Below are 22,164 nucleotides of genomic sequence, written 5' to 3'. Positions count from 1 at the left end.
GCTATATGAAAGGAAATATGACAATTGCCTCTTGATACCACAGAGAGGACTTGTAGTATAGTTCTCATGGACTGGTTGGATGCAGAGGAATGTGGGGATGAGCCAGCTGGGGAACAAGTGCTTCATGGAGGCAAGAACTACCAGAGATGAGTTGCTGTGGTCATTAGGCCTGACACTTCTTTGCTGATCTGTTTTTTTGCTAATAAAGAGTTAACTCCAAGTTGCACGGTGTGATTTACTGCTGGCTCGCTCCTGACAATAATGCACATACAAGTCCACCCAACAGGATGCAGTGAGCACCATGTTTTTGGTGCAGAGTTAGCAACAACAGCATTCCTGCAAAGCCTTTCTAATCCGACTATCAAGTCTAACAAATTAGCCTCACAATCCTATACATGCCTTGTTGAGTTCAATAAACCTTGGGGAAGACAAGAGTTTTGGCCCAGGGTGGAGAGCATTTGGCCCTCCAGATGTTGTTGGACTCCATCTTCTCATCCCTGACCATTGGGCGTTGGGAGTCCAACAACATCTGGAGGGCCAGAGGTTCCCCATCTCTGCCCTTTGCTAACTCCAACTAGTGAAATTGTGGTCTGATTTCATTGTGGGATTGTCCTTGTGGAGGATTTTATGAGCTGTTGTGGGTGCTTAATATTACATTGCATTTGTATTCTGCCTCTGCTTTTCTATATAGCAATTGTGTTTGTAATGTTATCCAATAGACCCTAAAATCCAATCAGTCAAAACACCACACTAAAGGTTAATCTAGATTTTCGTATAAACCCCAATCAAACTTTTGTGATTTTCTTGTGGTTTGTTTTAGAATTGACAGAAAAAAGGATAAAACAGAAAGGAAAATTTTGGATAGTCAAGAAAGAGCCTTCTGGGATGTCCATAGGCCAGTGGTAAGTTAAATGATTTGTTGCTGCTATACACTCCGATGACATGTTCTATTTAGTTTTCACACACAGATATCGCGTGAGCTTTCATGTTTTCTTTATTTTATCCTATTTCCTATAGTATGGAAGAATTTGCACAATTCTGTAGATTAAAGCCCCTTCAGAGCTCACTTTTTGCATCAGAGAGCATGAATCTTCCCACTGGGAAGAGTGGGGAGGCAGAAGCATTTCACCACACAAAGGAGAGCAATGCCACTGGCAATGTATGAAATTGAATTCAGTTGCAGCTAATTCGTCCTGAATTGTACCTCATAGTGACCTTTTGAGACTTTAAAAGCAGAGATGAGGAACTTTTGGCCCTCCAGAAGTTGTTGGAACTGCAGCTCATATTGTGCCTGTTCACTCATCATGCTTCCTAGGGCTGTTGAAAGTTCAGTAATATTTGGAGGGCAGCAGGTTCCCTGTCCCTGCATTAGAACAGCTCCTGTTTTTAATAACGGCACTTTAAATAAAGGACAGCAATTTTGGCTATGTGGATCATATTTTGAAATTACTGGTTTTTAGAAAGCAGGGACAGTATGGAAATTAAACGCAGCCAGTAATCTCATAAATGTGTGTTTTTCAGCCAGGCTGCGTGAACACAACAGAGATGGACATCAGAAAGTGTCGGCGTATGAAAAATCCACAGAGGGTCAAAAAGGCAAGATTCCTCCCCCCGCCTCAAAAAAGTTAACGTTAAATTATGCCATACCTTTACAATAAGAATATCAGAGTTTCATGGGAAGTTTTTGTTATATAGCAGGAGGCACATGGCCATGCCAAAGATACATACATATAAGTTGCTTTTCAGTTTCATTGAGGTAGATAAATTGTGAATACTCTGGTTTCACCTCAGATCATATAAATCTTTCGCCTTTTACTAGAGGTAGATAAATTGTGTGTACCAGTTGTGAAGAATCATACAACAAAACACGTAGACCTGATTACTTCTTTTATTTATTTATCAGGTTTCTACCTTCATTGTAAGATCCCAAGGTGGCTCAGAGCAATATAATCATGTAAATTTTTAAAAAAGTAAAGTAATTAAAACAGTTTATATCCAATCATAAAAACAAATAAAGCCTTTCAAGGTGAAAGCTGCATACTATAGATTAAAGAAACAGAAGAGGTTGGTGCTACAAAAACACCTTAAATGACAAGTGTATGTCAAGAGGTGTGTTTTCAGGATGTGACAAAAGCTATGCAACGAAATGCTAGCTCAGGCATCTCCAAACTCGGCCTTCCAGATGTTTTTGGGACTACAACTCCCATCATCCCTGACCACTGGTCCTGTTAGCTTGGGATGATGGGAATTGTAGTCCCAAAACACCTTAGAGGGCCGCGTTTGGGGATGCCTGTGCTAGATGCACCTCTGTGTGGAGGAAGTTCCACAATTCAGGGGATGCCTAAATTTAGAAAATTCACTCTCAGGCTGCCATTCCTCGCACTTCTGAGGATAGTGGAACGTTAACACCCAAGAGAGTCAGTAGGGATGGAAGTGGTCTTTCAGATATTTGGGCCTAAGCTGTTTATGGCTTAGCATTATATATAGGGCTGCTGATGTATATGGTACTTTACAGCGTAAGACAACCTTCCCCAATATGTTGGCCTCTATTTCTTTTCGACTATCCACCCCATTAGCCCCAGCCAATGTAGCCGATGGTCAGAGATGATGGGAGTTGTAGTCAGAAGCACCTGAGATTTAATAAGGCTGAAATAACATAATAATTAGGGGGTGAAAGGATAGGACCATACTCTGAGATATTTACTTTCAAATAGAAATGACCACCAATGGAGGGGAGGGGAGGGGAGAAAGGAAAGGAAGAGGAAAGGGATGAAGGTATAATTGTCCTAAAACACCTTAACAACTCTAGTGTTTAAAATCATAACCCCCTTTATTATTATTATTATTATTATTATTATTATTATTATTATTATTATTACCATACTGTTTCTCACCTGTTCATTGCAGTCAGTATACGGAGTTACAGAAGACAGTCAGTCCCAAAGTCCTGTACATATGCCCTCCCAACCAGCTCGGAAAACAACAAAAGATGATGTCCGGAAGCAAGTAAGGAATCTTCTCTGTGACTTCTCATGTTCCTTTTGGAGATATTCCACCCTTTTTCTCTTTCCATGTTACTATAAATAGAGCAGAATATTGAGTAAATATGAAATTGGAAACTTGCCTCTCCCTCAAAAGAAAACACATGTGTTTAGAGTATGTCATAATCTGCCAATTTTTAAAGTTATAATTATATCTCTTGTACTGTTGTAGTTTGCTGTAAGCTACCAGGGACCCCCTGATGCTAAACACATTTCTTTGAAAGCAAGTCAGTTTATTTCACAGACACTTACATTCCTATAATCAACTTGTTCCTTCTTGGACCATTGCACTTCTCCATTCCTGTCATGTATGGCCATTGACAATTCAGCAAACGGGGAAGTCTGGGTTTACAAGGTCCTCCAAATGCTCACCAGAATAGTCAGGAAGGTTTGGGTTGGGAGTCAGCATCTTTAAGTATATTACAGTGTAAGTCATTTGAAGCATTAAGAGGTGTTTTATTTCTCTTCCGCCAGATAACATTTCTGAATGTGCAGATAGACAGACACTGTTTAAAAATGTCTAAAGTAGCAGAAAGGTAAGACTCCCAATTTGCATATGTTATAATCGTTGTTGTAATGGTTCTCTGCTATCTGTTCTGTTTCCCCCTGTCAATAATAATAATAACCTATTATTTATACCCCACTCATCTGGCTGGGTTTCCCCAGCCACTCTGGGCAGCTTCCAACAGATTAAAATACAATAGTCTGTTAAACATTAAAAGCTTCCCTAAACAGGGCTGCCTTAAGATGTCTACCTGAATGTCAGGTAGTTGTTTTTCTCTTTGACATCTGGTGGGAGGGCGTTCCACAGGGAGGGCGCCACTACCGAGAAGGCCCTCTGCCTGGTTCCCTGTAACTTGGCTTCTCGCAGTGAGGGAACTGCCAGAAGGCCCTTGGCATTGGACCTCAGTGTCTGGATAGAACGATGGGGGTGGAGCCGCTACTTCAGGTATACTGGGCTGAGGCTGTTTAGGACTTTAAAGGTCAACACCAACACTTTGAATTGTGCTCGGATTCAAGACTAATGTCGTATCTAGGAATGAGCACCTGAGCTGGGCATTTCTCCCTTGACTTTTGCCCTCCCTTGCTCCTGTTGTACGCCTACTTTGGCATGAAGACCCTGATTTGTATTGAGTCAGAACCCCCCCCCCCATTACATCCAAACCAGCAAACTCTGGTTTAATGTGGATTAACAGTAAGCCCCAGTGACCATCTATTCTATGTGGGGGTGTAGGAAAGCCACTAAGGGAAGCCGCTCATGAAGTAGCAATTGCTGGCAGAGGCGGAGGAAGGGGGCGGTGGGGGCGGACCGCCCCTGGCACACTCACTGAAGGGGTGACTGTGGCGTGTGCCCGCGACTCGCAAGCCCTACCCTGAGCCATCGGGATAAGGTGGGAGCTGCACCGCTTTGCTGGCAGCATTCCCCCCTTCCTCCTTCATTTTGACAGCTTGGAAGAGGCTTGGGAGTCGCAGGTGGGAGGTGTGCTGAATGTTCACCATGGGCGGCTCACTCCGCCCCCAGCTGCAGGGTGCGCGCACTGCTCTGAGCACCTGAGCACCCAAGCGGCTATCCCGTGCCTGGGAGGGCACCCTCCGCACCGCGCCCCCCCTTGGGAGTGTGCCACGCCCCCCTCCGGAGCGGCATATGCTCTCCCACTGTTTGTTGGCACTGTACAGGATCACACCCTCCCACTTAACAGCTGTGTGACTCTGTTAAGCGGAGACATTGACCCTGCAGGAAGGAGAACTGTATCATGGGGTGTACCTTCTCCTGAGAATTAAGTAAGTAAATATTACATTTAAACTAACTAAATTTCCCTCCAGTTTATTACTTGATGACATTTATATCTGCTCTTCCTCTCAAGGTAGCCCAGGATGACTCTGGTTACTTTAAAATAAGTGGCAGCTTCCAATCTCTTCTTTTCGGCTGCACCAGAGGAGGAAAGTGGGGGCGGGGGGACATGTGAGCACAAGGCATTTCTTTAAAGCATCATTTAGTGTTACAGGTCAGAAGGCTCACAAGAGTGAATTAGGATGAAGTAGTTTTAAAGCCAACCCAAACAAGATCCTTTGACCTTAAAGTTGGGATAAAATGCTGAGCTCAGCATGGCCAGACTTGTTGATTACGATGGAATTGTTGTTGTACGGTAGCCTTTCAGACTGAACCCACAGTTTAATAGCTTATTGTTTCCGCCGGGAATGTGGCAGATTAGCAGATCATAACGCATGAGGGCTTCTTTTCTCTTTATCTGTGCAGCATTAATTCCCAAGACTATTTTCCCTCCTAGAAGTCTCCAAATTTTGCACTAGCAGTAAAGGAGACTTTGGCTAGAAGGAGACAAAGAAAAGCACATTGCAGTGTCAGCAAATCAGAATACTGCCCTAGTTGCACAATTTATGAGTGTGTATGCCCTGAATTCCAGTAGCTATTAGGGATTGGGATGGAAAATGCCATTTTAAACAGCTTTTCTGTTGGTCTTCCAGAGGCCACGAGTATCGTAAAAAATACGTATAGAATCACAAAATTTAGAACCGCAGATATACAGCAAAAAAGGTGAGGAAGCCGAAAGATAAACAGCGCTCCTGTTTAGTGCAGAAAGAGATTCCGTATCATTCAGCAGGGTTGGGGAGCATCAGAGGAAGCTTTTCACCAGGGAGAAGAAGGAAGAAATTCCTTGTGCAGTCACAGAGAAAGTAGATGGTGACTTTCCCAGACTTGCATGCTCCTAGATCTGCCATGTAGCATTGCACCAACACTAAGCAAAGTGCCTGCAATGTTCAGCTGCAGAACATGCCTGAAATATTCAGTGGATTCAGTTCTCCTTCCTTCCTTTCATCCCTTACTTTTCATGTCTCTGCAAAACCAAGGCTGACTTTACAATTTGCCCGGTGCGATTCACAGCCACTCGATAATAGGCTCATCAAATTCCATGAAATGGCTCTGAAGTAAACAGCTTGAACTGCAACCCACATTATTTTTAACTCCTTGTGGTGCCCGCAGTTTCATCGGAAAACATTTGAATTTCAGAAACTATAGTCCCCAATTGATTTTTTTTAACAGAAATCTCTCCCCCCCCCCAATGCTTCAGTTACTGTGAAAATTGAGGCTTTTCCTTCCTCTAGCTACTGATCCATGGTGGTCATGAAATGTTATTAATGAAATAAGATAAGACAGGGAGGGACTAAGGACCCCGAGGCTTTATTGGTAGGACCTGCATTTTGTTACGAAATGGTGTGATTGTAATGCCTTGTGAAATAACAACAACCTTCCTGTGGCAGGCTGAAGGGGAAAAGAGCTCCACACCTCCAGCTCCACCATTTCTCATTAACACACACACACACACACACACACACACACACACAGGCAAGTGATATAGCCTGGGTAAGAAGAATTAAAGTGAACAATTGTCCAGTGTTTGGAACCTAGACTATTCTCCCTAGCGACAGTTTGATTCTTAATTCTTATTCTTAGCTACAGTCCGTGCACAGTCTTAACAGTAAACATATGCGTTTTAGTAAACATGTGGATGCTGCAAACGGGTGGGGGAAGGGGGGCGGTGGGGGCGGGCTACATGGGGTGTCACCACTGAGGGGGGTGACAAAATGCTGGGTGGCACTCACCGTGGGGCCTGCAGCACACCCAAGCCACGCGTCTCTCCTGGGAGTGATGTGGTGGCTTGGGCACCCGCAGGCTCCGCGCTGCCCCAAACAGTCCGGCCATTGCCTCCCCCTCAGCTGTAGGGTGGTTGAGTGGGAGGAGGCAGGCAGACTCCTCAGAGGCCCCGTGGAGCGTCCTGCCCCAGTTGACCCCGCCCCACGGACAGCTGGCCCCGCCCCCGGGTGCAGGGTACACACGCCGCCCCAGGCACCCAATAGGCTTGCTCTGCTGCTGGCTGCAAATCCCAGCTATGTGCCCATCAATATTCACCTGAGCAATAATCTGGCAAAAAATGTTGACTTGCCTTACGGAGACGAAATGAAAGCAATACAACTACTCAAAGTATGCACAGTGAATGCAGCATTTGCGGGGGGGAAACTAAAATGATATATCTTGTTGATGCAATTATTGTATTAAGCGGGACACTAGAAACCAATGCGCACAAGTCTACAAAACTTTAGTGTTTAACATCCCCCATTGACATCTATTGGACAAAGCACCAGTTAATTTTCTGTTGAAATCAATGCTTAGCTCTGTCCAATAGAAGTTAATGGGGGCTTGCTTTTGTCCGGTACACTATATCTAGTTAGCTACTTTGTTTTAGATCAAAAACAATCATCTGCCTAACCCAGGGGTCAGCAAACTTTTTCAGCAGGGGGCCAGTCCACTGTCCCTCAGGCCTTGCGGGGGCTGGACTATATATTTTTGGGGGGGAATGAACTAATTCCTATGCCCCACAAATAACCCAGAGATGCATTTTAAATAAAAGGACACATTCTACTCGTGTAAAAACACGTTGATTCCCGGACCATCCGCAAGCCAGATTTAGAAGGCGATTGGGCCAGATCTGGCCCCCGGGCATTAGTTTGCCTCCCCATGGCCTAACCACTTCTTTTTTTTAAGGAATGGAAACAAAAGTTACATTCCTGTGAACTTAGATAATGCAAGGTAGCATTATTTGTTTTGTAACATCTATTGGAAGACAAACACTTTGGCATAGACTATGTATCCTATAGGAACCAGCCTTTTTACTGACATTTGTGCAGTGCATGGGCAAATAATGAATACTTTTCAGATTAATGTACTTTTTTAAAATGGCAATATATGTAATATTTAATGAAGTTATACACACAGCTCTCATCTCTGTATATTTTCTTTTATTTTCTCTTGTTACAGTTTAATTACTTATTCAGATCAGTACATTGACTATGACCCTTTTCTAACTCCCGCTGAACCTTCCAATCCCTGGATAAATGATGACGCTGTATTTTGGGACTTAGAAACAAGGTAAGAAATTAATATTTTTCACACTTCTTACTATTATTTCTATACAGCTTTATATTTTTTGGGGGGGGGATCTCAAAGCTGTTTACAACCTACATTCATACTTTTGAAAGTGAAACTTTCAAAGATAAAACATTGCAGAGCTCTTTTGGCTGCATAGTTTGCATTATCTTGATGTAAAGGATTGACACCTGCCTATAACAGAGGGAGAGGTGAGATGGCAAGACCTTGCAGAGAACAACTGCTGGCTGGCTCCTCTCTTCCCAGAACTGACTCCCAAAAACCCAATAGTCATTGTAACAATTATTATTATTTACATAGCACTATCTATGAACAGGATGGTTTATTTACAAAGGAGGGTCCCTGCCCAGTTATCTAACATTATTTAAGAATTGGTACCTAAATTTGCTTCTCCTCCTCTTTATAGATTCCTTTGTCCCTTATTGTATCCCATCTGTTACACCGGATGTCATTATTTGAATTTAAAATAAGGGTAGTTAACTTTTCTCTCTCAGGCTGCATACAACCCCAGAAGAGGGATTTTGTGGGCTCCCTCAAACTTGTCATTAAATATATCATTAATTTCTTATTTTCTGAGATAAGAAATTTATTAGAGTAAGAGACCCTTCTGAGGAAAAGAATACGGCTGCATACTTATCATTCTCAGATTCTCCTTTCAATACATAAAACAGATACTGAATAGGAAATTATGCCCCCTCCCTCCCCAGAAAATCATAACTCACCCCAAATATTGCAGGTTGACATTTTCCTCTCTTGGGCTACAGAATGGATTTCTTCAAATTATAAGCAAGTGTTTCTCTCTGATATCAGCTTTGTATCCACAAGCAGAGTACTACCTAGCTTATCTTTTTCTGACATTTTGACAAGGTAACAAATCATCTGTTTTCATACATACAGATTTCTCTACTCTTTGAAGTCAAAAGGATGTGTGTGTCCCCCTTTAATTTAAATTATCACTACAGGCTCACTAATGAGCATTTTGAATTAAGCTGTCACAGAAAAATATACGTTGGGAGACTCGAAAAAGAAACCCTGGCTGATCCTTATCTTTCTGTCCTTTGAATAGCAAGGAGCCTTCTCAGCACCGGGTCAAAAGATGGGGCTTCTCTATAGATGAGGTGTTGAAAGATCCCGTTGGGCGTGACCAGTTTCTTCGGTTTCTGGAATCGGAATTCAGTTCTGAAAACCTCAGGTAAAGACCCTTCAGATACGCTAAAGATTTAGTGCTCCAAAGGTTGCAGTACTTGCTCAGCAGAAAAGTTCACTCATGTCAAGAGCAAGGAATGTGGGAATTGGACTCCTGTATGGAATGCTATAAATTAGCATGACAGCAGTGCTAGTCTGTATCTAAAAGGTACCCTTAAGGTACCACTAAGGAATTTGCCAAAATCTTTGTTAAAAGGCATGCTGGTTGGATTTTGATAGAAATCTACAATTCCCTCTAGAAGAAGGTTAATTTTCCATATATGTTGGACTAAAATTAGTTATGATGCAAGGCAAAAGCTAAACGTGAGCGATCCCTGTCACCCTCTTATCATCATAACAAACACAACTGCTGTGACAGCTCAGTGTCAATCCGTCAGTCATTCATTTGCTTAGCATTACATGCAAACTCACATGCCTCATCGTTTTCAAAGGGGACAGGGACAATCTCTGGACAGAGATCTGAGACCCCATCTAGTGTTTAACAGACAGCTTTGTTAGTAGGTTCCGATAATACATTTATATGCTTGTGTCAAACGGGGTCAGATTTTGAATCAGTGTTACTGAGTGAGCTAATTCACAAAGAACAGGCCTTATTACTAAGCAATGTTTTCTGGGACGTCACATAAGGCCACCTAAGCATAGCTTTGCTTTATTTATTGATAAAGGATGTGGCAGCACCTTGAGAACACTGTTCTGTGACCGCTCCTGCAGCTACAGCTAAAGACTAGTTTCAGAACCGCTACATTAGATGCTCGTAGTTCTGCAACAGACATCTTGGCGAATGCCCACACATATATCCAGGGCAGGAAGAAGAAAGGAATAACTGATATAGGGATAGCCAAAGGATCTCTGTGGCACTTGAAGAATGCAATACTTATTTCACTGAGCCTAGAACTGAATGTTCAGTATAGATGGATGAGACACAGCGTGTTGTGTACTGGTTAGAGCCTTGAACTACTAGGACCAGGGAAACACAAGTTCAAACCCCACTTGCCTTTGGACCAGTCAGTCTCTATCACCTAGCCTAAAGTACCTCACAGAGTTGTTGTGAGGAGAGATGGGGAAGAGGTGTGCTGATGTGAGCTCCTTAGAGGAAATTGCAGAATATAAATGCAGATGGTGGTGATGATACCGGAATAGTGAAGGGATAGTCCAATCACAGGGGAGGGGGCAGTTATGCAGTGCAGTTGTGGCTGATGTAGGAAGACCTCATCAAAATGCAACAGCCCCTAGGACCAGATGGGCTGCGGAAGAAGAGGCTGCTCGTTCTGGGAGTTCCAGGATCCTGTGGGAGGGAGAAGCTATTTCAGTATTTTGCCTGTGGCGACAAAATGCCTAAAGCCAGCCCTGAGGGGGAGTTTCACCAGCTGTCTCCAGATTTTTCCCGTCAGAGATTTTTGTGTATTCGAACCAGCTGGAGAAATCTCCATCGTCACAATTAGAACTCTCACTTTATATTAACCTAAGAGTAAGGTAATTCCTGAACCTTGAAAGCAAACATGTATGAATGCTGAGAAAAGGGACATTTGTGAAGTACCTAAAGACCTTAAGGGTAGTTATTAAAAAAAAAGAGGATTCTCACACACACAGAAATAATGGAAGACAAGCAATTGGGTGGGTGGGGGGCTTTGTTAGGTTTACTAAATTCCCTTAATTTCAGATACTTTTTTATTTCCTTGTTTATTCCAGTGGGTAGCCATTTCCTCAGAACAGCACAGTGTTGTGAAAACAACAAATGCCACTCCTGTGAACACATCAATAACATCCTTACCTGATACACAGGATGCAGAATTAGTTGTCCCTTCCTCTCCCTCCTCTCAGTGTGCTTAGGGCAAGGAGGAAGGACCACAGCTCAGTGGTGGAGCACCTGCCTTGCTTGCAGAAGGTCTTGGGTTCAATTCCTGGCATCTCCAGGTAGGGATAAGAAAAGCACAGGACACACAGGCTTACTGAGACCAGGTCACCAGAGAGGAGCTCCCAGCTGCTTTGCCCCTTTTTGCAGCTGTGCTATATACAAAGACAAGGTTTGGCTTGGTGTGCAGTCCAGCCTGGGGCTCCTGGTTCTGCTCTCGCCTCACTAACCCTCAGCTGTAGCCAGTGTTTGACCTCGACTCATTGTCTCTGTACATTGCCTTTGACAACCTTGGACTAAAATGCCTGTCAGCCGCCACCATGTGCATAGACACCTCAGCTGGGAGTAGAAATGGTTAGTTGCGATGCAGGGCAAAAGCTAAACGTGAGCAATCCCTGTCACCATGTTATCATCGTAACCAACACAAGCTGCAGTGACAGCTCAGTGTCAATCTGTCATTCATTCATTTGCTTAACGTGAAGGTTCAGCACAAAACTGGAAAAGATCCCAATGCCAAGACAAGAAATCGGCAAAAGTGATTAAACAATATACACTATGTATATGCTTAAAAGTATGCCTTTACCCACCTGGTGCCCTCTAGATGTTTTGAACTACAACTCCCATCAGCCCTAGCAAGTGGGAGGTACCAGGTTGGTGACCTTATATGAAATTACTTCCAACATGATAACAGGAAAAGACACTACTGCAAGCATATATGTGTCTATAAAGAAGCGAACAACAACAACAAAACACATTTTCTTGACAGTGAAAGACGGGTACTAATCAGACTCCTAAGGCATCTTGTCCTAAGAGATGGTACAAAAGGTAATGATTACTATCTCTGTGTGACCTTTTAAACTGTAGTACAAAGAAGATGAGGCAGAAATTCCAAGGAGCTGAAATAACTTTGCCATTTGTTGACATCAGCGTCCGAAGTCTCTTAGCCACTAGAGGGTGCAGATGCTCTACAGGTACTAGTTTCTGCTAAATTTAGGTGGAAGATCTCTGACATCGTGTGGATACGAAAAGGAGTACTATATTCCATAGGCCTAGAGAAGAACCCGAAGCCTGACTGATTGTAGAACTGTTGCTACTCACCAGTGTTCACAAGTTATACTGGAAATCCTGTAGACCTGAAAATTACCGTATTTTTCGCACCATAGGACGCACTTTTTCCCCTCCAAAAATGAAGGGGAAATGTGTGTGCGTCCTATGGTGCGAATGCAGGCTTTCGCTGAAGCCTGGAGAGTGAGAGGGGTCGGTGCGCACCGACCCCTCACGCTCTCCAGGCTTCGCGGACCTCTCCGCAAGGAGCCGGAGCGCTCCGGCTCCTTGCGGGGAGTTGCCAGCATGCCGAAGCCTGCGCGCGCTGAGCTCAGCGCGCCCAGGCTTCGCGGACCTCTCCGCAAGGAGCCGGAGCGCTCCGGCTCCTTGCGGGGAGTTGCCAGCATGCCGAAGCCTGCGCGCGCTGAGCTCAGCGCGCCCAGGCTTCGCGGACCTCTCCACAAGCAGCGGGAGTGCTCCCACGGCTTGCAGAGAGCTGCCTGTTTGCGGGCTGGGGGCGGGGGAAGCTCGAGCTTCCCCCGCCCCAGCCCCGCGCCTGGGGGGGGAAAATAATTTTTTCCCCTTTATTTCCCCCCCAAAAAATGGGTGCGCCCTATGGTCCGGTGCGCCCTATGGTGCGAAAAATACGGTATACATGGAAAGTTTGCCACGCACCTCAGAATTGAGATGTAAATGTGAAGCATGTTCTGTTTTCCTCCTTTAGGGGATATCATAAATGTAGTATCCTGAGCCACACTATGTGAACAGGGTCTGAATAACAACCTGATTATAGCCCACCTTGAGATCTCAATGTTTTTGTTTTCTACACCCAACATAAGAAAATGCTCCTAGTCTCAGGAGCTGGACAATCTATTCTGGATGAATCATACATGCTTTCATGATGACTGCAAGTGTCTGAAGCTTTGGCACTGTAAGCCCATCTGAGAAGCAAATCCAAGCTGCACTGAGTTCAGAGAATTGGAAGTACAGGTGTCACAAATAAATACATTTCACACCAGTATCTTTTAACATACTGCTGGCCCTGATCAGAGCAAGTGTGATTCATTATATTTCCCATTATTTGGGAGGGGGAAATGAGTTCTTTTGCAAGACTGTGGTTTTATTTTTTTATAAGGCTCAATTAATATGAGCCTTAAAAACATAGTAATTTGGGTGCCTGGTAGCTTAAACGAGATCTGAGAAGGGCAACGAACGCAAACAGCAGAATCCTAGGCATATCTTCTCAGAATTAAGCCCCACTTAATACATGCATTTTATTTGTATGCTGTCTTTCCATGGTTCAACCCATGCTCAAGGTGGCTCAAAACATGAGCATATATATGTGGGAATCATTAATGACAGCTATCACTTCACTGGAAAAAAATACAGCTTTTGTACTGCCCTTATCACTTTTCATTCAAATAGATTTGGTATATATAAATGTTTCTTTTGATGAGCATGCTTTCATGAACAACTATTACCGTACTATGAAGAAATGGAGAATATTCTCCCTTCTGGATGGTATAAATTGCATTACATGGTTATCTTTAGCAGACACTAGACAGTGATTATATAAGAAGGGGACATTATGTGGAACATATTTCTGCCACATCCTGGTGGGTTTTGAATACTATTCTCACAAGTAGTTCCTCTGACTTCCCATGATTTGAATGTCTTTGTGAAGACTGCATTAGACCCTTTGGCTAGAAAGGGTGCAATCTACCAAAGTGCAGTCCCTCATTGGATATATGTTAAAATAAACAGTAAATATACCCTGGGTGGGTAGATTCTTCCTAAGAGGCAAAAGGCAAAGCACAGCCTTTCTTCTGTGCTGATCTTTGCTGGTAACAGCCAGTATGGAATTTGACTAGCAGTAACTTAATTTGTGGTTGTGGTTAATATTAAAACTCAAAACCCACCTTTCCTTCTTTTTTTCCAAATACTCACAATGGCATTTGCCATTTCTAAATGTGTTTCTTTCTTATGGCTGCTTATTCCAGGTCTGCGTCCTCTTTGTCTGTACAATATTGCTGTGTTCCTCAAATCACAGCGGTGCCTGTTGTCATAGGTTTACGTTCTATTCTGCCTGCCCACTGCCACAACTGTGTGCTGTCTGTAAAGAGAATGTAGTGAGGAATCCCTTTCCTCTGGCTAGGCAGAATCCTTTCTCCTCAGGCTGTCTTTAAAGTGTGGGGCAGCCATTGTAGCAGCAGAATATCTTTGTCCTATTTGCTGAGGGGCTTTCCATGCCTGACATTGCCTTGGACCGTCACCATGTCCGCTCCTTATCCCATTTACTCTGCAAACAGAACCTCAGAGGAAGTCCATTTTAGGACCCTCCTTTCTTATGCAGGTTTGCTGATCACATTGCGCACTAGTCCTGCATTTCAGTATACGGAGGAGAGCGTGTAATTTAGGCTGGGTTAGGTGTTTTCTTCCAGGATTACAAGCGCTCAAAATGGGTCTGTGTAAACTGTGGCTCCCAAGGACGGGCTGCACCACAGCTGAACATTAAAGTGTTCCATATCTCGGATGGCTTATCCTCCTTCCTCTTTCTCCTTGGTTGCCATGGCTATGGGGGAGGAGGACCGGAATGGACGGTCAATCAAACTGCAGGCGGTTTTGAAAGGCAACTGTGGAACAGCCCACCAGATCCTGTCACACAGATGGCTTTAATACTTCTTGCAGGGTGGAGAGATTGTTAAGAACAGGAAATCGCAGAATACAGCTGCCTTTTGGGGGGCAGGGGGAGGTACGAAAAGAGAAAACTTCACAAAGCTCAAGCCAAATGAATGGAAAATGTCTTTTCCAGCATTAGCAACACGGCTGAGGTTTGTGATTAAAGAGAAGGGCAATCTTTACTCTCTTCAGTGGTGGAGAAAGAGAGAGGCACAATGGATGTGCTTGTTTGCATTTATATCCCACTTTCCTTCCATCACAGAAAATACATGCAGTTCCCCGGTGGTCACCCATTCAGCACAGAGCAAGGAATACACCTTCTGAGCTTCAGCAAAGCAATGACCTCATGACCTTTTAACGCCATGCATTTCTCAAGCTGCTCATAAAGGGTTTACCTCCAAAGTATATGCAGCATGGACGCCTTTGGAGATTTATTTATTTTGGGGGTCACACATATTTAATCATCATTTGGCGACTTGCACATTGAATGAGCTGTCACAGACCGAATTCCGCAGATTGCATTTACGTATCACCTGACACGTAATGTTTTTACATGATGCAATTTCAGCTGCCAGTGGTGAGGAACCATAGTAGACAACTGAGCCAGCCCCTCTTGTACCACCTACAAGAAAAAAAGCCAAATGGTGACAGAGCATGTGATTTGCATGCAGAGGCTCCCAGCTCCAGTCCTGGGTGTCCTTCTGGGATTGCTCTATGAAACCCTGAAGAGTTGCTCCTTACACAATTGCTTGCCCTGACAGCTCTTGTCTAGGGTTGCCCAAATCGGAGGGAAGTTGCAGTTATTGCGAATGCCCACTGGGTGTCATTATCACTTTGTGCAGATTCCTGACAAAGCACTTTCTTGGCAGTAGGAAAAAGAGGTTTATTTCTACAGTTACTTTTAAGGGGCACCTGGGGGGGGGGATATTTTTGTTACGCATGTGTAGGCAACATCCACCCCACACCAGTGTGAACACATCCAGTTGCATCGATATGTCATGTTAAGCATTGATAAAATGTAAAGGCAGGCCTCATTTGAGTTTCCTCTGGTGTGTTATCAGCTCCAGATGATTTATATTGATCCAGTTGGACAAGCATATGAGCACATTATAAGGAGTAAGCAACTCAGGCACACAGTGTAAAACAGCAAATTGTGTATGGCAGATGTACAAATTGTTTGTTTGTTTCGTAGATTTTATACCCTGCTTGATTATAAAAAAAAAGGTGGTTTACAAAAGATAAAACAGTAAAATCAAGAAAAAAACACAACCCTACTTTAAAATATACAAAAGATAAAATACTAAAACAGATTAAAATTACCTCAGCATTCTAGGCACCTGTGTAGACTTTTCTAAATAAGCATGTTTTTAGCAAGTGCCAAAAAGTGTACAGTGAAGGCGCCTGCTTGATCTCAATAGGCAGGGAGTTCCAAAGTCTGGGGTGCTGCCACACTAAATGATCCAAGTTTTCTGTTCAGTATAATGGAAGGAGCATCTCCACCCCCATTGTTCAGCCTGGACACTGAGGTCCTCCTCCAAGGGCCTTCTGGCAGCTCCCTCACTGCGAGAAGTGAAGTTACAGGGAACCAGGCAGAGGACCTTCTCGGCAGTGGTGCTCTACTTGTGGAACACCCTCTCTTCAGATGTCAAGGATAAGCTGCCCAGAGTGGCTGGGGACATGCAGCCAGATGGGCGGGGTATAAATGATAAAATTATTATTGTTACTAAATGCAGAATGGGTATTATATGGCACCTGTAGTAGTGCCAATTCTGCCGGTCGAAGTGGTTGACTGGGCACCTGTTGGGTTAGGCCATCTTATAGGTAAACTGGTCCCAAGGTGTTAAGGGCTTTACATATCAATAGTAACACCTTGAACTTGGGTGAGTCTCAGATTGGCAAGCAGTGCAGATCTCTGAACATAGGTGTTATATGCTGGCAAGGCCTCACTCCTGTCAGCAACTGTGCTGCAGCATTCTGCCCTAACTGCAGCCTTTGGAAAGCCCCACATAGAGCACATTGCAGAATCTATCTTGAATAAAGGCAGTTTCACAGATGAAGTTTTTTATAAAAGAAATCCACTGTGTTTTCTATCACTTCTTTACATGAATGTAAACTCCACATTGGATTTAATGTACATTCCATCTCAATTTATCTCCTACATTAACAAACCACAAGAGACTCAAATGCACCACAATTGCAACCACTTTCCTAGTGGTTAGACCTATCACATTTTGGTTCTTGCAAAGTTTGTTTCACGAGCCACTGGATTAGTGTAACTGAGTTGCGTTTAACATAATTTGAATATTGGCTGCGTAACATGTCAGCTTCTGTACTATAAATGAATTCTCTTTAATGTAACCTTCAGTGGAGCTAGGACTGGGATTAGCCAGTGCCTTGGTAGCTCAGGTTGAAGCACATCTCTGAGACGAATTTTCCCTGTCTTTTCCCTTGATACAGGTTTTGGTTGGCTGTCCAAGACCTGAAAAAACAACCATTGCAAGATGTAGCTACCAGAGTGGAAGATATCTGGCAAGAGTTCCTCGCTCCTGGGGCCCAGAGTGCCATCAACCTGGACTCTCACAGCTATGAGATAACAAGCCAAAATGTCAAAGACCCAGGGAGGTACACATATGAAGATGCACAGGTTCGGACTTGGGTGCCATTCCTAATAGTGCACTAGAACAGAGGAGGGGATGTAACTTTTTAATTTCAGGTTGGGCAAGAATTGTGTCAGGAAAATGTACTTGTGTTTAGCCAGTTAATATATACAATGAGGACTACGGGCAAAAATACAAGAGCTGGATAAGCCAATTCACACTATAAATGTATTCTCAAAAAGGAACTAATTGGATATGCTCCCAAACCTAGCTCATTCACAAAATCCATGTGACTTTTGTTGAATTTGCTCCTTCTACCAGAAGGTTAGAGTGTGTTGCTGATAACACCAAGGTTGCAGATTCAATCCCTATATGGGACAGCGGCATAGGGGGGTGGTCTAGATGATTCTGAGGATCCCTTTCCATCTCTGGGATTCTATGATACCCCCCCCCCACAAACAAACCTGGCACCACACTTCTCTATGTCCCATTAGTGCTTGAAAGTGTTTGAAGCAGGAACTGAGAGATAGTTCTCCTTTAGCATGAGATAACCAGTGCAAACACATTATAATGACATATCACGTTTTCTGGGGGCTGAGCCTTGGCACTGAAAACAAATTTCAAGGGTGAGACCTGGCACACCCTGGCTCAAATTAAGCAGCGAGTTCCCACAGGAGTTCACAGACATCGCATTCCTGTGCAGTAAGCCAGGCATAATTAGGTAAAAGAAAACAGTGGTGTGGTAGGGAGGATATGAGGCTATTCTATTAAAAAACTATGCAAGATGGGAAAGAGAACAAACAATGGGAACATCCTTGGGTTGGCTGGGGGAGGAAAAGGTTTCGCTATGCAGTACTTATCTTTTTAAACTGAGCCCTCCCATAAATTGAAGAAGTTATGTTAAGCCCTAGAATGTGTAGAATCTTCATCCAAGGGAAGATCAAATGGTTCTTGCCTTCTTAATATCAGCTCATTGAACATCATGTTTGCATAGGAGGCGACACACAATAATTGCTCCATGCACCCCAGATTTGGTGGCTATCAATGGCTGGACAGAGCCTATGCATCCTGGGATCTACCAGAGTGGGCCCCTGTTCCAGAGTGATGTCCAGCACATGGAGAGAAGGGCCTTATTTACTTGCTATGGCTCTTTTCCATGCATAGAATAAGTATGTGCATGGTAGGCAGCAGCAGGCGCTACCTGCTGCCATTTCCACCATGAGAAGCCAATCACCACGCTCTGCCCAGGTGTGATGGCAGGGCTCCATGCAGCGAGGAATTCTGAATCCTTTTGGGGTATGCTTGTGCATGGGCCCTTGTAGCAGCAGGAGTGGGAGTCTGCTGCCACCTCTCATAAGTGCATCCATTCTACATGTGGGGAAGAGCCCAGATGAGTGAACAGGGCTCGGAGGTATGCCCTGGAAGGAGATGGGGTTAGTGAGTGCCACGCCCCTCCTTCACTGCAGGTGGGCTCTGCATGAATCCACATAAGGCTTTAGTCCTTAGCTGAAATTAAGGAAGTCTTACAGTGGTGCCTCGCAAGACGAAATTAATCCGTTCCGTGAGGCTCTTCGTATAGCGGTTTTTTCGTCTTGCGAAGCAAGCCCATTGACAGCTTAGCGGATTAGTGCTACAGCTGTCAAGCGGCTTCCAGCGATCAGCTGTTAAGCGGCTTATCAGCGGAACAGCTGATAAGCGGCTTAGCGGCTTAAGAAAAGGGCGAAAAAAGCTAAAAAAAACCGCAGGGGGGATGCAAGATTTTTTTCGTCTTGCGAAGCAACCCCATAGGGGAATTCGTTTTACGAAGCGCCTCCAAAACGGAAAACCCTTTCGTCTAGCGGGTTTTTCGTCTTGCGAGGCGTTCGTCTTGCGGGGCACCACTGTATTGTCCTACAGAGATTATTTATAGGAGCTAAATTCTGATCGCTGTTGGGAAATTTAACCCTGCTTCTCATATTCACACACCCCTACCATGTAAAGAGTTACCATTTTTGCCAAGCATGCGCAGAAGGCAGCAAGTCCAGTGGGGTGAGTTTCAGAAGTGATGCCCATCACCGAAAAATAAATAAACAAATGCAGATAATGCCTATTTGATTAGCAGCATGCCCAAATGTAACTGGTGTGGCTGGATCAGCTGAGACATAGAAATGGGAAGCAGCCAGGCATATATTTTAGGGAAGGAGAGAAGAGCTAGATCGGTCCTGTTGCTTTAGAAGGCTGTGGTGCCTAGAAAAAAGACATAGCAACCCAGATTGTTTTTCTGTACAGGAAATGAAAAAGGATTTCCCCCAAATGAGTAAGTGCATAATGGTAAATGCATCGTTCAACATGTTGATCTGCACTGTGTTTCAGAGGCAATGCACTGTGGCTTTGCAGCATACGATGTATCTCCATAGTGGGCTTTAAAACAGCATTTGCCAATCGTTACAAGTCCCCCCACCCTGATAACACAGGCATACGGCAAGCCCAGATGGTAGTTCTGTTCTGAGAATTACCCCACAGCCAAAGCCTACACCCACAATGTGGTTTTGCCCTGCCTTTCAAGGGATACAGATCTGTATCCATTATACTCCTCTGCATATGTTTTTCACTTCTAATTCCCCATAGACGTGACCAAATATATCATAGTGCTGACACTTGCTGGAATGTGGCCTACAGTGCTGACAAGTTATTGTTGTAATGTAGAATGTTTGCTATTGTAGGCTGTTTGAATAAAGCCACATCCTGTCCCTCTACTCCCACTCGAGTGCCAAAAAAACCCCAAACTGCAAGAAAAATCACCATATTTCCCCTGCAAATATTTCAGCTTGTGGGCAACATGCTCTTCGCAGAGGAATACATGGGGAGGATAAGGATGTTGTGGTTTCTTGGCTACTGATAAGATGACTGAGTCACAATTTAAAATAGAAACAGGACAGACATTATACGGCTGAGGACCCTGCAGAGAATCTGTACCCTTCTGTTGGGCTTTTGTGTAGGTGAACATTTTGCAACCTGGAGCCCTTCAGGCGTTTTGGAGCCTGACTGTGGGCTATTCTGGCTGGGGCTGATGGGATTTGGGAGTCCAAAACATCTGGGAGGGGGCACCAGATTGGGTAAGGCTGGTGTGAACTAGCCAACTTCATTCTCGCCAACATTTCATAGGTGCATCTTTGTGGAAACTTTGTTTTTTACTCCCAAGGAAAATGGGGTTGCCCCTATACTGACACAAAGGATTCATTGACTGATCAGCTCTCACCTTCCCACTTTACAATCACACATTTTCCTTCGCAATGTAGGGGGAGATTGAATGGTACACTTGAATAACTTATGCTATTGATGATATGTATTGATGATATGCTATTGATGATATGTATATGATGCCACAATATATAACTGCTGAATGATGAAGGGAACGCAGTGGATGTAGCCTACCTTGATTTCAGCAAGGCATTTGACAAGGTGCCCCATGATATTCTTGTAAAGAAGCTGGTAAAATGCGGTCTTGACTATGCTACCACTCAGTGGATTTGTAACTGGCTGACTGACCGAACCCAAAGGTGCTCATCAATGGCTTCCTTTGTCATGTCTCTCATGCTGGTGGATCGTCCCCCTCAATGTTGCCAAGTGGTTAAGGATTCTTTGTCCTCCTGTTTATTTCCAGGAGGAACGAGGGGCCTGTGAATGGGACCTTTTGCCAGTGGTGGTGATATTAGTGTCAGTGGCTGCCATTATAATTGCCCATGATGCCCCAGAATCGCATGGTTTTGCCCCAGGGCCTTTTTGGCAATTACAGTAGTGGCCACAAACCTATTGGCAAACCAGGTATGGGGTCTCAGGACAGTGGCATCAACAGCAGTGGACCCTCAGCAGAATACTGCACGCTGCAACTGCAAGTTGTCCAGGCTGTCTCTTGCTTTTCCAGAGAAGTTATGAAAGGCAAGGGAAACCTCTTTTCCCCTTTCTTCAAGCACTTGAAAAAAGAGTGGGGGGGGGAGTTCTTCGGTTTGCACAACAAAAGGAAAATAGGGATGCTTTCTTATATTCTGATTAGCTCTGTTGAATACTCAGCGCAGAAGACAGAGATAAAAGTGACACAATTTTAAACAGTTCAGCTGTTCCCAGGATGTTTGTCTAGTACATTCAAGGCCCTGACTGGCTGGTTGCCCACCCTGTGTCCTAGCCAGGGTTGTTGTTGTTCAACGGTTGTGTAGGAGGAGAGGGAGCCTTGAGATCTTCCTGCCGTGGATTGATTTGAAGCAGGTGCCTTATCGAAGCAGCCTCCATCTTATCCCACCTCCCACATACCCATCTGGAGTTCAGGGTAGCTGTGGTTTTGTGTTCCTTTCCATTTGGTTCTAGAAATATGTCCTTCATCTCTTCCCAGTGATATGGCTTGTACGTAACAGGAGGGAAATGCGGGAGCCATATCTTTATAGCAAGGTTTTACTTCCCTCCCTCCTCAGTTGTCAGCCTTGGTGCTTGGAGATTTCCTCCTAGACTTTTCTGACTGATTTATTAGCATGGCGGGGAGGGGGCATAGGTTATCAACCATTATATCTTCGTGTTCTTTACTGTTTATACTCACAAAGTCAATCATATTGCAACACCAACCAACAGCCCCGTCCCATTTTGCCGCCTGATGTGAAACAGGAAAGTGCTGCCACCCTGCCAAAGCCTCGCTTGCTGGGATTGCGCAGTGATGGCTTCCAGTGTGATCACATGAGATTTGTGGAGCTCTCACGAGATCTCACTGGAAGCCGCTGCAATTGCTTCTTCTTGCTTCTCCAGGGGCGGGTGCCT

General features: G+C 44.3%; 1 protein-coding gene across 7 annotated transcripts in view; it reads left to right on the top strand.

Moving 5' to 3' along the window:
* The window catches only part of RGS6 (regulator of G protein signaling 6), a 205,811-nt gene that overhangs the window by 154,031 nt on the left and 29,616 nt on the right, over positions 1-22,164 (top strand). For 5 of the 7 annotated variants that reach the window (XM_081890405.1, XM_081890402.1, XM_081890401.1 and 2 more), the window contains 7 exons: positions 821-902; positions 1,522-1,596; positions 2,908-3,006; positions 3,516-3,577; positions 7,876-7,986; positions 9,071-9,196; positions 17,243-17,429. In XM_081890405.1, coding sequence (XP_081746531.1) covers positions 821-902; positions 1,522-1,596; positions 2,908-3,006; positions 3,516-3,577; positions 7,876-7,986; positions 9,071-9,196; positions 17,243-17,429 — 742 coding nt within the window. The remainder of the gene's footprint in view (positions 1-820; positions 903-1,521; positions 1,597-2,907; positions 3,007-3,515; positions 3,578-7,875; positions 7,987-9,070; positions 9,197-17,242; positions 17,430-22,164) is intronic. The other 2 variants (XR_014163241.1, XR_014163242.1) reach the window with 1 other exon arrangement.

The sequence above is a fragment of the Podarcis melisellensis genome, assembly GCF_964234715.1.
Source record: "Podarcis melisellensis genome assembly, chromosome: 1".
Taxonomy (NCBI): Eukaryota; Metazoa; Chordata; class Lepidosauria; order Squamata; family Lacertidae; genus Podarcis; species Podarcis melisellensis.
This window is presented reverse-complemented; position numbering and strand designations above follow the sequence as displayed.